At 37.9% G+C, this 18008-nt stretch overlaps 1 protein-coding gene and 1 long non-coding RNA gene across 3 annotated transcripts in view; one reads left to right on the top strand and one right to left on the bottom strand.

The window, feature by feature from the left end:
• The window catches only part of CNTN6 (contactin 6), a 290271-nt gene that overhangs the window by 67635 nt on the left and 204628 nt on the right, over positions 1–18008 (bottom strand). The window contains 3 exon segments of the mRNA XM_087431359.1: positions 9570–9720; positions 12001–12130; positions 13883–14019. Coding sequence (XP_087287485.1) covers positions 9570–9720; positions 12001–12130; positions 13883–14019 — 418 coding nt within the window.
• The window catches only part of LOC147917086 (uncharacterized), a 47939-nt gene that overhangs the window by 4910 nt on the left and 25021 nt on the right, over positions 1–18008 (top strand). The gene's annotated exons all lie outside the window — the stretch shown is intronic.

Below are 18008 nucleotides of genomic sequence, written 5' to 3'. Positions count from 1 at the left end.
GATGACTCACAAAATGATTTGAGTCTGTACTTAGAGGAATCATGGGAGAAACAGATCTTGTATTGAGGAAGGGAAATCTATATCTAAACCTTTGAGGGCTGGCCCTGTGGCTTAGCGGTTAAGTGCGCATGCTCCGCTGCTGGCGGCCGGGGTTTGGATCCCGGGCGCGCACAGACGCACCGCTTCTCTGGCCATGCTGAGGCCGTGTCCCACATACAGCAACTAGAAGGATGTGCAGCCATGACATACAACTATCTACTGGGGCTTTGGGGGAAAAATAAATAAAAAAAATAAATAAATAAAAAAAAATAAACCTTTGAATTGTCACCAAATACAACACTGACTATGGAGTAAGACAGCCACAAAATAAACCTGTTCCTCCCACCTTCCTCTTCTGAAAAAAATTCCTACCTACCCCTCAAGTGTCAGCACAGTTGCTTCCAACCTACCGAAGCCTTTCTGGATTCCTGTAAGCCAAGTTAGTGAATGTCCTCGCTGTCTTCTGTTTGTGGTGACACATGCCCCACTGCACTGGAGCTGTTGACCTGTCTGCTTCCCCCACGAGACTCTGAGCTCATTCAAATTTATAAACCCAGAATCTTTCACAAGGCTTGTCAAATTGGTTTGCAACTGTGCTTATAAATAAATGAATAGTTTGACAAGTCACACTTGAGAATCAGATTTGTCACTCCAAATCAGTAATTCTTAAGCTATGCTCTCAGGAGATCCAGGGGATTCTTAGAGCACAGCATGGCTGCTTACGGGTGAAGGGAAGTGGGGAGGGCCTGGAGTGGGTCTCTGGTTCTCCCTCTGGGCACTAGCCAGATTGGTTCCATTTTAACTGTTTTCTGAAAGGAACTCCTGCATAAATTTCATTTGCAAAAATAAAATAATGCCACTGTGGAAAAAATGAAAGAAAAAAAGAAATTAGGAAATAACAGCCAGTGAGTAAAAAAATGCTCTGACAGCCTCATTCTTGATTTTGAAGATATTAACAAGACTGACTTCCACACGATTAGTCTGGCTTTTATTTCTTCAACTGGATTATAATTTCTATCAAGATAGCCATTCTATTTCTATCTATTATTTCCATTTGTTTATTTTGTGGATGCCCACCAGCATCTATAAGAAGGCATGGGTGGAACAAATACCTGGGGAGCAACCATTTTATTTCTAAGTGAGGATTATCATACTTTAAGCATATCAAGTAATCACTTTTTTCCTCAAAGTCAAACCAAGAACAAAAGGTCACTTGTATAAGTTGCACTAATAACTGAACTTTTCTGTCTATAAAATTATTGCTGTTGAATATTTATGTGAACTTCGGAAGATATAAACGTCACTCAGAACCTAGAAGCCAGCACTAAAGTAAGTGGATGCCATTTCAAGGCCAATTATATTCGTATTTTCAAAAAGTAACTGAACTGAGGACATCCATCTCCTCAGCAGTGAGGAAAGATGGAGAGCTGAGCATTTTAGCATAGTAGGCAAAGTTCTGGGGGAAAAGGAGATAAAATAAAGTTTCTATTTCTTAAGTAACATGTTTGCACCAAATCAGTGTTTCTCTAGGTGGTATTCAATAACTTCAGCTTCGTCTGGGAGCAGAGAGAGTGAATTTATAAAATGCAGACTCCTCAGCCCTGCTTCATACCTACTGACTCAAAATCTTGGGCATGGCTCCAGGATCTGCATTCTTCACAAAGTTGTTATGCATGAGCAAGTTTGAAACATACAAATATAGCCTATGAATTCACAGCAACTCTACTGTGCTACTTATCACTCATAAGTGGAGCTTATGCACTTTCTGTTATAGGCTACAGGACAAGAATTTATAAGACACAATTTGTGGAATTTCTTTGCTTTGGCATATTTGCCCTTGTTTAAAGCCACAGGACATTATTACCCATCATTAAAATATTTTAAATAGGGAACTACCAGAATAAGAGCCCAACCCAAGAAAGCCATGTAAAACAGCACACACCAGGCTGGGCAGACTTGGCTTAAAGACAGGCTTTACATCTTTAATGAACCAGAGCTTTTTCAGACTATGGCAGGCAGGTGGTTCTGCACGCATCGTGCTCCAGACCGGTGGAGGCCGGTAGGGATAAAGAAAGGAGGGCTGGATGGCAAGAGGTAAAAATGAGGGCAAGACTGACAGGGGCACACACAGGATTTTAGCTTGTTACATCTTCGCGTGACACAGGCAAGAGTATCAGATGGCTTTTGACATCTTCAGCATGTATTCCCTTGGAAAGGCTAACCTTGACAAGGCTCTCCGGAGTTGAGTATGAACAATTTAAAATTTTATTACAAAGAGGCAGCACAGAAGGGAGATTGTAATAAGCCTGGCATTATGCAGACTGTCATTCTTCCTTAAACATGGGAACATATGGTTCATTTGCCTATTTGATACTCATGCTACCTGATGTACTAAGCACTATTACATTAAGTAGTTGGTGATACAAAATAAAATTAGGTTTATTTGCTTGTTCCATTAGGAAGCTCTGCAAGGAGGAGGAAGGGATAGAGAAGCCTGCTTGCCAGTTGCTACATCCTGGCTAAAGTTGCATTGAAAAGGCATGTGTGGACAGGATATTTTGTTAAGACTGAGCACTTAGGGGTAAAAGGAAAAGGAACAGTGGTGATTTAGAAAGCAAATATTGAAAGATACATAGAGAAGGGTCAGAGAGGGGGCATCATATAATTGGCTCCCTTGCTTTCAGGCAGCGGGACCCCCATTAGCTGATGCCCCACAGGGTAGGATGGATGTGAAACGGCTCCAGGGAGGAAGTGGAATGGTAGCCAGTGCTAGGCAAGGGCTTTGTAACTAAAGGAACTACTTTGTCCAGGTAGTTTAGCGAGGAGAAGAATGAAGACAAATGAATTTTTATTCTGTTCCTTTTCTGTGTCACGAAGCTAAAGACTATCAAATAGGTCCTCCCAAGGGTACCTTTTCACCCATGAAGAAAAGAAAGATCAAATGGCTTACTCAATAACTGTCAATTCTCTCTTGGCCCAGAGAATGCCCTGGTCCTCCTTCTCATCCTTCTTTCTCCTCATCTCCTTCTCTCTCATCTCTACTTCCCTTCTCCACTCTTTCCCTGCCATCTTTCAACTCCCCCTACCCCAGCCCTTTCCCACAATGTCCTAATATGTCTAAGAGGGAGGTCTTAGGGGGTTGGAGCGCCACACAGGTGGAAGTGGAGTTGGCCTGCCAACATTTGGGCTTGAAGGCAAAAATATGGAATAAGCACCACTGCTAGATTCCATGTCACCGAACAGGTTCACATGTTCCCACAAAGTACGTGCATTTTGCCAAGTGCCCAGGGCCCAGGATTTAATGGTTTCCTTACTGTAGGATAAAGCACACAAAATTCATGATTTAATAAGGTCTGTTTGTAAATATGCGTGTGCGTGTGTGTACACACACACACACACACACACGTGTATCTGGGTGGGTAGAGGTAATGGAATTGGTTCCAGAGAGCCCAGCAGTTCTCTTATTTCAAGTCTGTGGAATATGATCATATTCTGAGACCAATTGCCAAGGGGTAGAATCTCTACAATTGAGTGAGTTTGTGTCTCCGTGAATTTAGAGGTGCCTTTGTATTTAGCTCTTTGAGATTACCAGGGTAAAAGTGGTTCAAACATAACCATACACTCTATGACAACTTTGTTTCTCAGAAATGTATCTGAATATGAAAAAGAGTGTGCTCTAATTTTTTGAGATATATAAAATGCCTGGCATAATGCCCAGCATATAGGAGGTGCTTAAAATGGTTATTTTCATTATTAATGACAGTTTGTCTGACTTACAGCTGGATTTTATTTTTTGAGGAAAAAATGTGGTGGATTTTTTTTTTTAGGAAAATGAGGAATAAATGTGGTGGATTACTTATTAATTCAATTATTAGTCTTTCAATAATAGGAAAAAATTCTCTCCATCTCTTAATTTAGTTGTTCAGAGCTTGTATGTCCACTCTGACCAAATCTCAGGTGATTTAGGCAGCGTATTTAATACTGACTGTCAGAGGACAACTTTGAGCTGTCTTTCCAGCAGGTTAACATTTCCTATTAAATTCACGAGGTGATCCCTTAACAGGTAGCCAGCAGTTGCTGGGTATAAGGAGATAAATCTAGGCCTCTGATTTCTGTCAGTTCACTTGCTAAGTGGATCCACAAGGAAAAAAAGAAGCGATTAATCAAATTTAGCAGATGTGGAATTGATTCCCTCAGTTGCCTCAGAATGCCTTGCAGAGATAAGCTTCATCTGTATTCATCTTGACTTTCTGTGGGGAAGTTTGTGGTTTTCCCTTGACTGAGTGGTAAGAATTGCAACTGGGATTTGCATAGAGGTAAGGATAACAGCAATAAATGCCCCCAATGGTAGTGGAGGGTATACAGATCACCCGTCCTTTCCACACATGCTATGTCAATTGAGTCTCATACAATATTAAGGGAGAGACAAGTACCATTTGCTGCATTTTTCAAATGAATCAACTGAAGAGCAGTGAAATCAAAGGACTTACTAGAAGTTACCAAGTCGAAAGTAGAGTTGACTTGAACCTGGATCTTCTGACTCCAAATAACTTTAAAGAAAAGCACTTTCTTACAAAAGAATATTATGTGTCACGTTGTTGCCTAGCTTAAATTTTATCCACTGCACCTAGTATAGTATTTGGGGTATAATAGGGGCTTATGAAATATTTACAGAATGAATGAATGAACACATCATGGGTCTATTAATTATTAAATAAGTTTTTGGTTTAAGTGTAAAATGTCTTAAGTCAGGTGGACACAAACAAAGCAAAAAACTTTAACTTTCATTGATTTAGCAACACAGAAAATATTTATTGACTGTTATGTTGCAGGTTTGTGCTGGGTGCTGGGCCTGTAATGGTGAATTAAGGAGTGGTGCTCACTACCCTCATGGTGCTTACAGTCTAGCAGCCAGGCTCTCTCTAACCTCTGAAGCCATCCAACCAGATCATTTTCACTGTTTTGACAATTCACAACAACACCATAGTTGGGTCAATCACTTGGTCACCTGAGCAAATCAGTAAAACCTATATAAAATTATAACTATGATAAAATCTACAATTTCAATATTCCAGGCTAATGTTTTGCATTGAATTCTCAAAACTAATTTCTATTCTGGCAGTCATTGCATGAGTATAGTGTTTAATATTTCTTAAAGTTGCTCTCATATTATTTCATCTTAAATAAATCCAGGAAACAGTGACCTCAAAGAGAAAAAGAGTAGGCTAGTGGTTTTACCCAAGGTCATGCCACTTAACAATGACAGAACTGGGACCAGAATTCTTGTTTTCTAGTTCCCAGTGCAGGGCTCTTGGTAATACATCCCAATTTGTCTCACGGAAATATACCTTTGCTTCTCTTCTATTTAGGTGCTGTTTCTAAATGACTGGTAGGTTAAAAAAGAACAAGGTAGGTGTCCTGTGACCATGTAATCCTAGTAGGAAACCAGGCAGCCATTGGACTCTGTAATGCCATCTACATATTTTTAGTTTGAGAAAAACTTTTCTACTCTGACAGCCTGCCATGAATATAGACACCGGTAAAGACAGAACTCTTAAAATAGTCAAGACTTCAATTATGGCACAAAGGCCAATAAGAAACATCTTAACCATATTCAGAATTGTTGCTTGATCTGAATTAGCAACACGTGAAACTAGGTTAAATCATGTGACAACAGCCCTTCAAAAAATAAAGAGTTGAGTATGTTCTCTATTATCTATAGAGAGGAAATGATCTAGATACCAAGAAGGGAGACTTGTCCTCAAGTCTAAGCTTCATCCTTTACTAGCTATGTGATGTATGCTGTCTCGATTCATGTAAGAGTAGAGGAAATTGTCAAAATATATATATTTCCACCATTTTTTATAAGGAGGCAATACAGTAAGATTACTTTGAATAGGCTTCTTTAGAGTCTTTTCAACCATCTCTAGGTAGTTACACTTTATTGGAAGCAAGAGTTAGTGACAATGAAATTTCAAAGTAGACAGGACCATATAGAAGTTTTATAACAGAGAGTAAAAATGTGCGTTTCTCCACATAGGTATTTCCAAGGTCATGAACTAAAAACTATTCCTATTTGGAATCATTTTAAAAATTTAAACTGTTTTCTATATCTGACTCTTTTAATCTTCCAATAAATACAATTGTGTCACGCTTTATTTAACAGAAGTATGAGAGGGTAGAAATTATATTTATTTTCCTATGTAAATGAAATAATCAGCCTGGTGTGGGCATTAAAAAATGTGTACTGAGACTCAGTGTTCTGTGTTTAGGTTTAGGGTCTGGCTCTATAAAATTTGGAAAATGGGCTGTGTCATGTCTAATGCCCACATATATATGCCAATATAACATTGAACAGTTTATCTATGCCTGCAATAAACCTTGCATTTTGTTAATCAAATGTAAAAAGTAATTTCCCAGCCAGTCTCTATGTGCAAGACTCTATCCCTGTCTCCTAGGATATTTAATTTTATTTGCTTCGGAAATGATGCTTTCCCCTATGTGCAGACACCTGTGTGCTCACACACACACTCATGCATACAAATGCATACCCAGACCCACTAAGTCAATAACCTTTATTCATATATTCCAAATGTTACAAGAAATATTTTGTGGCATTACCTACTGTTTTAATATTCTTCTTTCCAAAGCTTTCTCCCAGGGCAGTGGCTATTTACAAGCTGAATGCAGTTACTTTGCTAGGATTTGGGATCTGTCCTGGCAACACTGATTTGAGAAGGAGGGTTCTGATTATGGGAAAAAGAATCCGTTACTCTCTAATGGCTCAGACCAAATATATAGAATACACAATCAACCTTAGGTCTGAATGGATTTGAAGAGACCGCTTGGCACTCTCTCCCCTTTTAGGAAGGTGAAATGCTTCTAATCCATTTTATGTACGGAGGCTTATAGAGGACAAATAACTTACTTAAAGTCATGGTGTAATTAGGGTAGAATGGGGACTGGGCTCTCTCCTCACTATACCCTATGATCTCTACAGTAAACAGTAATGCCCTTTCCTTCCCTCTCTCCCTCCCACCTTCCTTCCTTCCTTCTTTCCTTTTTATCACTCCTCTAATTTTTACCTTTAACCTGTTTGGAAATCACCATGATAAGACTAAAAAAAACCATTAAGCCAACACAACTAGAAGTGTAGGTGCTACATTTCCCAATAAGCAGCTTGAAGCCACGCACTTAATGAAATCAGTCAAGTCAGAAGGCAATAGAAGAGGTGACAGGATAGGAAGCATGCAGAGACACACAATCTCACAGAGCTTGCTGTGTGACCTTTGCAAATTACTGCTTAAGGTAATCTATACCTGGCAGAGATACACGTCTGTAATAACTAGATCCTGCTGGGGCTCAACTTTTTTTTTTCAATGTATATTCAGGAGACAATTTTGTTTGTTTGTTTGTTTGTTTTCTTTTGTTGAAACCTGTAATGAAATCCTAAAGCAACAGAAGGATGGAATTATGGTAGAAGGATCTGTAAATGGAAATCACAGGGAGACAATGCTAAAGCTGATATGACTATCAGTGACTGGAGGCTAAAATAGATTGCAAATTAATTCTATATGGGGCAAAACAAAATAAAACAAAAACCTGAAAAGCTGTTTTAAAAAAGTTTCCCTGTACTCTTCAAAACTTTTTTTCCTCTCATTTTCTTATCTTTATCCAAATCCTCTTCCTTTTCTTTCTCCTCCCCACATACCCTGTGTTTAGGCCTTTAAAGGTTATAGAAGGTAAACAGCAGCCATTCCTACTCTTTAATAAGTGAGGCAGAGCTAATCAATTTATCCCAATCCTCAGCACAGAGCCCTGTGTTTGATACTATGGTATCTCTCGAGTTTTCCTGTTTCACAGCAGTGTATTCAAACCTTGATTTGATTTTAGGAATGAAAGAGAAAACATTTAAAAGGAATCCACACCCAAATCTGTTGGGAGTGCTTGCAGCAATCTCCCAGGCAGTCTACACACAGGAAAGGGCCCAACCTGGGCCAGGGCAACAGGTTTTCTTTCATCTTTCTTTTCACCTCGGTTTTGAAGCATCTGTTCTTATCTCCTGAGGCATTTCCTCAAGAATAGCCTTTCTTTAAAGCTGGTAACGCCCTATATATTCATCCTCTTTGACACATTCGTTCATTCCATAGATATTCATTGAGGTTGGGCTCTGTGCCAAGACACAGGGCATTCAAAGATAAATTCAGCAGAATTCCTGTCCTGGAAAAAGCTTCAGTCCAGGGCTGTAGAGACCCCTGGAGACATGAGAGAGTAAGGGAAGAAAGAGTTCCCTAGAAGGGGCTTTCTCTCATTAATCTGGTCATGTCAGGAGAGGGTCTGCAAGGCAGCAGATATAACCATGCTAGCACTCTATACAATCAACACAGAGCCCTGTTCGCTTGCTTGTTTTAACCTCCTTTTCTCTCTTTGACCACAAATGCAATCCTAGGATCAGAAATGACAAACGGTGGCCCTGCAGCCAGCCTATGGCCATTTTTTTTCCGGCACAGAAGATTCAATGCCAAAATCCAGTTTTCTAGCTTTTCCTGAAATGTTTGAAGTTCTACAATCCCAGGTCTACCTTCCCACAAAAGAACATTGACTGAATTCAGAGCGGTGACTGTCTCTTTTAGGTGTAGAACTCGCTGTCCGGTCCTTCACAGTCCTGTCTTCCAAGACTAATGGCTTGTCATTTTTCATCATATTTTAGTTGTCCTTTCTTTCACCTGGCCTGTCTCGCTCATTTATGTTACCTGCCTGGCCTGGTATGCATATGAGTTCTTGACACGTATGATGCTAAAGAGGTGCTCGTTGAACCATTTGTGTATCTTTAGCACAATGGCTCATTCTTAGTAGTAGTCCCTCGCATATCCAATTACATAGTAACACACAGGAGTCATCAAGATAAAGCTGCAATTGTAGTCTAGTCTTCTCTCAGTACACAGGTTCCACAGTACAATGGAATGAAATGTATTATAAGTAGTTAAAAACATCTGTTCTGTTCTGTCAAAACTCTCCTAGAAAACATGCCAGCACTGAACAAGGATTTGTCAGCCACATCCATGATGGAAGGAAACCTCTCTTCTTTCTCTACAGGAACCTCTCTACATTTTTTCATGTGGTGAATTCATTCTGTCATGGGGTGAACACCTGTGTGACTACTTAAAAACCACAACACCAGGTGTGTGAGTATGAATGTCTTTCTCCTTTGTGGCATGGTCTTCCTACTGGTTTCTCAGCAAGCCGGGTGAGGAAAAAACCTTCAAACTGAATATACAAAAAGATCTTAAAGAGTTTTTTAAAACATATCTATTACAAGTGCATGCACTGAAAATCCTGCAGCCAAATTATACAAGCAAGTCTTAGCTTTATAAGATTCTTTTGTTTTTACTATCGTGAAAATTTTTGGTATCTCTGGATATGCAGTTGTCAATAAAGGAGGGAATTTTGGAAGACCTAATACACCCTAAAAATTTGGAAGATTATTGACAAATGTTTTAAAACATTAAAATAAAAAAAGATTTATTTACCTTTTGCTTTGTCTCAGGCTCTCTGTTCCTTTTTTCCAGGAGATAGCAGCCCTAGGAAAAGCAATTGGTTTGCATTCGATAGCAATATCCCCACCAACTTGAACAACTGAATTTTTTTTAATGAGATTTTTGGAGAAATCGGGAGCTGAGGCTAAAAACAAAAAAATTTAAAAATTGTTAAATTACTCATATCATTAACATGCAGTAACCCAAGAGATACCTTAGTATAGACAAATAGAATCTAATATTTATATCTAGAACTCTTTTTCAAGCTACTTGGCTCAAGGTGCTCTGGGGTCAGTTACTGACTTGGCACTTTGGAGTCTCTGTTTCATTTGTAAAATGAAGATGACAATAGATACTAGCTCAGAAAGCTAGTGTGAGGCCTAAAAGAAATTACATCTGCAAAGAACCATAGCATAGTGCCTGGCACAAAGGATGTGCTCAATAAATGTGATTTACTTTTGTTTTGGTGCTGATCGTTGCAATACCAAAAGTAAGTGGGGGTGCGAGAGGAAGCAAGTTAGAAAGTCACATTCTTAATAGCATTTACAATAAAAGAGGTGAAGATGGTTCCATAAGAGACAGAAGAGGGAATTTTAACCCTGATTAGGGAAATCATTAAATCTATTCCAGCCAAGATAATGATCCTAAATGTATATATATACACATCAATGATATATATATTTATATATATATATATAAAAAACAATGTAATAGCTCTGAAATAAATCAGAAATGCTGTATCACTATGTCAGATTTCCTCAGGCGAGGCTTTAGCTAGAAAAAGACGTAGCCTGCCTTCTGTAGAAGCAGACAGGCTGAATAGAAATTAGAAAAATAAAGTCTTTGTCAGTTTCAACTTTGTCCCCACTAAATAAACATTGAACAAATGCCAGTTCATGAGGGGTGGAAAACTCTTAGACGGCCTGGGGTGCATTCAAGTCTTTCCAGCTTCATGGATGTGGGGATCCATGTGTGCAAAGCCCATTCCTAGCTTCAAGTCCAAGTGAACTGAAGGTCTTCCAGACACGCCAAGCTCTCTTGCTTCTGGGTGTTTCAGGTATTGCTTCTCTGCCCTTCTGCTAACCTGTGCATGCTGTTTCTTCTGATCTCAGCTTACAGATAATGTCCTCAATATAGCTTATGTTCAACTTGCCAGGAGGTATGATAACACCTACTCAATTCTTGACCATAATAATCACAATATTTAAAAATTTGGCTCTTTTTTCCTCAGTGAAACTATAGATTCTATGAAGCAAAAGATCACTTCAGTATGGATAATTATACTTTTGGTGCTTAGTACACAATATATGTTTAAAAAAATAGTAGTAGTGGGGCCGGCCCGGTGGCGTAGTGGTTGGGCTTGTGTGCTCCACTTCAGTGGCCCGGGGTTCGTGGGTTCAGACCCCTAGTGTGGACCTACACATTGCTCGTCAAGCCATGCTGTGGTGGTGTCCCACATACAAAGCAGAGAAAGATTGACACAGATGTTAGCTCAGGGCCAATCTTCCTCACCAAAAAAAAAAAAAAAAAGTGATTGAAAGAATGGACAAACAAACCAATGTCCATCACCTATAAACTCATAAAACTTTGTCTCTTTTTACTTGATCTTCTTCTCTTTTGTCTCCTTCTTTCTTCCTACTACTAAGACAGCCTTGAGATGAAAGCTATCAATGAGTCATTTATTGTGACAGACACCACTGGTTGGCTGTCCCAAAATATCATTCTCAAACTGCTTCTATCTCAACATTTTCCACTATAGGAACTTATTTTCCCAGCTTCCCTTGAGGTCTTGGAGGTCATGGCAGGGTTCTAGTCAATGACATAAAAGGAGTTTGCTGTAAGGACTCAAGGAAATTTTGCTTTTCTAATAAAAAGGATAGACATGGTTAGTTCCACTCCCTCTTCTTCTGCCTTGAGTATGGACTTGATGTCTGTAGGTACAGCAGCCATCCTGGCACCATGAGGCTACAAGTGTGAGGGAGATGTTTAAAGAATAACATTATCAAGTTGTACTGCTATAGCTCAGCCATCATCCCTGAACCTCTCATTAAGAGAAGAAATAATTCCCTGTTTGTTAAGTCAGCAAAAATTGACATTTTCTTTTCTTAGTGTTTTATTTGCAGCTGAAAGCATTTCTAAGGGATGCTTTTAGAATTGTATTCAAAACCTCAGACTAGGATCAGCTTTGGAGGAGCCTCTTCTGGTGTGGATGCACCCAATGGTGGGCTCCTTTGGAAGCCCTAATGGATTGCCTAAGCAGAATAATAACTACCACCTTGTATTTTTTAAAAGTTAATTTAAAAATTTCCCAATATTTCTAGGGAAAGCAATTTCTAATTTACAGAAAAATTGGATTCAGATTATGTATAATCATAGCTTGCTAAAATGTCATTGTGAATTTTTTGATTATAAATGAGTGACTTACCTAATACTCTCAATTCTGCATTTGCATAAATTATCTGATGTTTGTTTTCTGCACTGCATTGGTAGACACCAGAATCTGACACATTCAGCATAGTTATGATAAGTGTTCCATTTTCTATTTGTATTCTTTCCTAATAAAAGAAAAGTCATGTAAAGATGCTAGTATAGTAATGTAGGTATTCTCTTAACTAGCACACATTATTAAACATTTGTGCATATCTATGAGATATATTTTGGTATATGATAACTGAGGCTTACAAAGATGAGCTTAATATAATGTAAGATCCCGAACAGCTTTCTGAAGTTTAAAAAAGAAATGGAGGGCCGGCTCTGTGGCTTAGCGGTTAAGTGCGCGCGCTCTGATGCTGGCGGCCTGGGTTCGGATCCCGGGCGCACCCCAAGGCACCACTTCTCCGTCCAGCGCGAGGCCGAGTCCCACGTACAGCAACTAGAAGGATGTGAACCTATGACATACAACTATCTGCTGGGGCTTTGGGGGGAAAAAAATGAATAAATAAAATCTTTAAAAAAAAAAAAAAAAAAGAAATGGAAGTATGCTTAGTATAACTTTAGTGGTTAGTATATGTTATGTTATCTCATTTCTTTGAAAATTGGCATTCTCCGCATAGAGTGTATGTTAACTTTCTGTTATATGGGATATAAAATAATTTGGAACACTCCACCATTTGAATTATTCCAGAAAACGTGGTTGACAGTAATATTAGACATGGATATCATGATTAGAATATTTCCTTGGCTTTCCATCATAAGGTCTCAGAACGACTTGAAGCATAATGACGATAATTTTCTAATTGAGTCATCAGTTGGAGGAGCTAAATTCTTTCCTGCAGCCTACCGTAAAGTACGCTTAAAAAGACAAAATCTGTTACAAAGTCCCATTTGGGGTGTAGAAAAATTTTGAGTGCAATAATGAAATAGTTTAATAGTGCAAATATAACTTTAAATATTTCAAGGTACCTATTATCATCCTCTAAAGATAATATAAGTAAGCTGGAGGAAACAGAGCAAGTTATATGCAATAGGCATGCAGGAAGAAAATCCCACTAAAGCTGAAACAAAGAACATCATTACATTCAGCTTCTAAACAACAGATGTTTTTTGAGTCTCTGGCTGTGCTTACATATGCAAAATAAAATGGAGAATTAACACAATTATTTGGATAATTTGATGGGGGAAGAAACCCAACTCTGTCTCATTTTCTATATAGTGTAGAGGAAAGTATGCTTAGATTGAAAATGTGGGTAACTGCCTCAGGTCTCATTTTCCTATGGGTTTAGAGACAATTATTATTTTTCATAAAAGCAGGATACTGGGTAACGATTAAGAGGTTGGGTCCTGGAATTAGACAGACTAAGTTTAGAATACTAATTCTAGCATTTACTAGCTGCTGTGTGACCTTGGACAAGTGACTTAACTTCTTTGAAACCAATTTTCTTCGTCTGTATAAAGAAATAATAATCATATGTTTGTCATAAGATTGTCATGAGGATATAATAAAATAATGCATGGCAAAAGGTTTAACACAGGCCTGTCTCACATGATAGCTGAGTCGATGTTAACTATAATGATTATGTTGATGATGATGATGTTGATGATATCTGAATGTAAATCTATCACCGACTAGTGTATAATCTTGTGCAAGTTATTTGTCATCTCTACTCTTACTTTTCTCACTTGAAAAATGAAGATAATATTAATAGCTACTTTGAGTTTGTTTAAGGATTAAATAAACTAGTAGATATAAAGAGTGTGCTACATTTCCTGACACCCACTAAACGCTCCATAGACATTAGTTGTCACTGTTAGTAACAAAATGTCCCTAGCAGAGTAGGTGAGTATTTGATATCAACACAGTTGCTTACCTCTGGGTTGAGGCGCTCTCCATTCTTCAACCACGTGTACCAAGGTTTTGGCTTTCCACTAGCTTTGCATTCCCAAAACAAGCTGTCATAGATAGACAGGTATGTATTTTGAATTTTTTGTTCCCATTCTGGAGGGGCTGTTTCAAAAAGAGACAAGAGCAACTACTTGGCAAGTCAATTATCTAAGACATTATACTACATTCCAAGGACTGTGGAAATCAGAAGGGAGGCTAACTGGGTCCAGTAGTACTGCACACACATGATTTGAGGGAATGGAAATGCAGGAGCTTCAATGCAGGGCAACAGAAATCCTGTTGCAAATATCAGTGGACCTTTGGCACAAGATAAATGTTTGTTGTTTGTCATTTTGCTGCACCTATATAACAATTCGGGAATTGTGGGAAAAAGTCCAAATGCAGAACAAAGCCAGAGAATAATTCCACGCTAAATATTAGTACATAGATCAAGTTAGAAAATGTCTATCAAATCTGAACGCTTTGTGGGCAAAAGCCCATTGATTATATTTGGTCTGAACTAACTAAAAGTAAGTGTATGCAAATCAGACATAATTAAGACTCAATAGCTTGAAACATAAGTCAAATATGAGCCGCATTACATTTTAGTAGGATCATAATCCATTTTTTTTCCCTAGATAAAACTCTTGACTGGGAATGAGAACCTTTAGAATTGTCAATAGTTTCAGCACTTAACTTTAATCCTGGGCGTGCGTTTTCCGAAACCTTATTTTCTAGTCTGAGAAAGTTCTACATAGCACTGAGGCAAAAAGCAACTGGTATAATTGATGTTAAAGTGTTATTTAGATGTGAGGTAGTATTATCCTTACTGTCAATTGTGGAAACATGTGGAGGGTAATTAAATGTTTTAAAATTAATATTTCTTCCATAAAGATGATGGGAAACTGCCTGGATGTGTCATTTAATTTCTCCCCTTTATTTAGGTCTTTCCTCAAATATATGAGTGGATGAATCTTCCTTTGGAATCTCAAGCTATTATAAGCTACAGGTTTTACATATGTAATTGCACTTAATTCTCCCTCCAACATTTTGTAGAGGATTTTTGCAGAGATGTTAGGTAACCTGCACAAGAAGACATAGTTAGAAAACAAAGACGCCAAAATTTGAACCCTGAAAGCAGAGCCCAGGTCAAGAGTTTGTGTTCAGGTTGTTTGTTTGGGAATCCTAGGCCAAAGGCAAGGTGTCAGGAAAAGGGATGGTCAACAGGGAAAGAAAGAGTCAATGCAAGGATGAGTTATTGAGTTGGCCACCAACATGGGCCATCGTTACTCCATCCTCTGTGAAATTCTAGAGTCTTTACGAACTGTCTATCCAGGGAAAGGAAGAGGAAGCATTTATTCATTGGCTCCTCTCAGTAGTCATTCAAGGATAGTGCAGGGGTTGACTATTAGCACATCCAGGTTGTGTGTGCTGAAGTGCTGAGTAGGCTCTTGAAGGGGCCAAAGAAAACTGGAGCAGGAAATAAAATGGACTTAGTGTGGCACTTGAGACGAGACTGGGTCAGGTTACGCCTATAAAACATAGTGCTGAGCTGGTCACTGTGGCAGTGGTTGGAGTAAAAGTGGGATCTACAGTCTTTGAAATGGTGTACAAGTATGTGTGACTTCCAGGGTTTTTCCGCTGCAACATCTGCTTCCACTAAGATAGAAGTTCCTTCGGGGAGCTGGTCATTGAGAAGAAGGAATCATGGTATCTCAGTGTGGTGAACACTAAGCCCAGGATTACCTCCTGTGGAAATCAGGGCAACTTCCAGTTACAAAGTATGCTTCTCATAGGCTTGAGGGACAAATCAGAGCAAGATTTGGAAGAACTGGGTGTATTGATAAAATTGAATCATGTTTCTGTATATTATTAGCACATTTTATAATTTGTAGATAATTGTTTAGAAATTGTCCCAATATATGTTTGACCTGGAAGAAGAAGTGTATGCTCAGATAAAATTCACATGGCTGACACAGGTTTAAGATATATCTGATTTGTTGTTTCACACAATTATCATAACTTTAAAACATATTTATTTATTTAATGTGCACATTTTTTGGGTGCTCAGGACTCTGAAGAGAAAGGTTTTAAATCTTCAACTACATAGGCAATACATGAAAAAAAGAGCCGAGGATTTCAGGTCTACCATATGGTTTTGGGTTTTAGATTTTTTTTCCCTATTGACTACGGAAAGTCACTTAATTCCTCTGAATGTGTTCCATTTTCTGCAATGATAATAATACTTTAGAGATTTCTTTTGGAGGCTATAAAGATACAATATAGAGGGATAGGGTTCTGAATTATAGTTTAAACATAGCAATATAATGAAACTGAGAGATTCTTTTCTTGAAATTTTCAGATATTCAATTCTCAGGTCATTGAATCAATTATTTGTGCCTTTGGGAGCACATTGACAAGTAAATTAATTGATGACCAAGAAGCATAATCCATAATAATTGTCTTATTGACCAATTATCCATTACTCACCCACAAGGACCATTTGGACTCATTAAATGGCTAATTTGGTTGTTGTGAGACATCATGTGAATGGTCTTAGACCACCATGTTGAAGAGCTATAACAGGTGGAAAGTCTAGTTTCAGAAGATTGTTCAAAGTTCTTATCTTGGATTTGAAAAACATCAAGGATCTTGTTTCATTCATCTAAGGTTTCTTACCTATAATATCACTGAAAATTATTTCTACATCTTTTTATAAAAATTTTATGAATTAATATTCGTAAAAAATTCAGTGTAAGCTAACAGTTGCTGTGTCAATGTAGGAGAAAGTACTTGTTATTGATTTCCAATTTATAGACATCTCCGTTTTCTGGTTAACCTCTTGCTTATATCTTTGTCTATTTAATATAAAAATGAGATATATACTAAAAACTAGTCAAAGCCTTTAATATCTTGGTGCCACTAAAAAAACTCCCAGTTACATTCTTACTGTTTTATTTATAAAAGATGCTAGATTCCAAAGACTATCCTTTAAAAAGCAAGAGCTAGGGGCTGGCCCCGTGGCGTAGTGGTTAAGTGTGCACACTCCACTGCTGGCGGCCCGGGGTTCTGATCCTGGGTGCGCACTGATACACTGCTTGTCAGGCCAAGCTGTGGCGGAGTCCCATATAAAGTAGAGGAAGATAGGCACAGATGTTAGCCCAGGACCAGTCTTCCTCAGCAAAAAGAGGAGGATTGGCATGGATGTTAGCTCAGGGCTGATCTTCCTCACAAAAAAAAATAAAAATAAATAAGAGCTATTGAAAAGAATAAATACATAAATATAAATATAGATGTGTGTATATGTGTGGGTATATATATATGTTGGTTAGCATTGCTACAATTGTAGAGGAATAATCAGTAGGAAATCACGTTCTGTATATAAAATAGTAGTTTTTATTCCAGGTTAAAATTGGAAATTCTAAAGGAAATGGAAAATAATATAACAAAGGCACAATATGTTCTCCTACAGGACACTCAGTCAGCATTCCTATGAGGTAATTACAATACACCAGACTTTTCTAGTTATCAAAATATATATATTTGCTCTTCAATTACTTTATCATTGATTGTAAACATGTTACATAGAAAAGTATTCTTGGCTATGTATAAACAGAGATTTAAAAAGTTCTCTGGTACTGATATATTAAATTTAGCAGAGAAGTTAAGAATATTTTAAAAGCATCAAACACTTTGATAATTCTGGGGTATATTGTGGGTTTATTTGGTATAAAAAAAAGAAGCAAATTTCACGCAAGTGTGTATTTTGGCCCGCATGAAAGAAGACATAAAGACAACTTTTAGATAATATTATGTGCTTTCATCATCTCTCTTAAGTTCATGAGAAATTCTAGTAATTAAGACAGATATATTTTTAAAATAAAGTAATGACTTTATTTTTCTATTGCCTACACATGATTAGACGAATATAAACAACAGAAATAGAAACAAATACTGAAAACTACCATTCGGTTTTATGCTTCTCCTGTCATTGTCTCTTTCTTTTGTAAATTCTACTTAAAATTATAATTAAGATTGTCATAGGCTATTGTTGAATGTTTTATGGGAAATATATTGGATTCCATGCTACTTTGTGTTATAAACTTTTATGG

Source organism: Ceratotherium simum, chromosome 5 (genome assembly GCF_057802395.1).
Source record: "Ceratotherium simum simum isolate JZ-2026a chromosome 5, ASM5780239v1, whole genome shotgun sequence".
Lineage (NCBI taxonomy): Eukaryota > Metazoa > Chordata > Mammalia > Perissodactyla > Rhinocerotidae > Ceratotherium > Ceratotherium simum.
The sequence above is the reverse complement of the archived record's forward strand: the minus strand, read 5'-3'. Positions and strand labels throughout refer to the sequence as shown.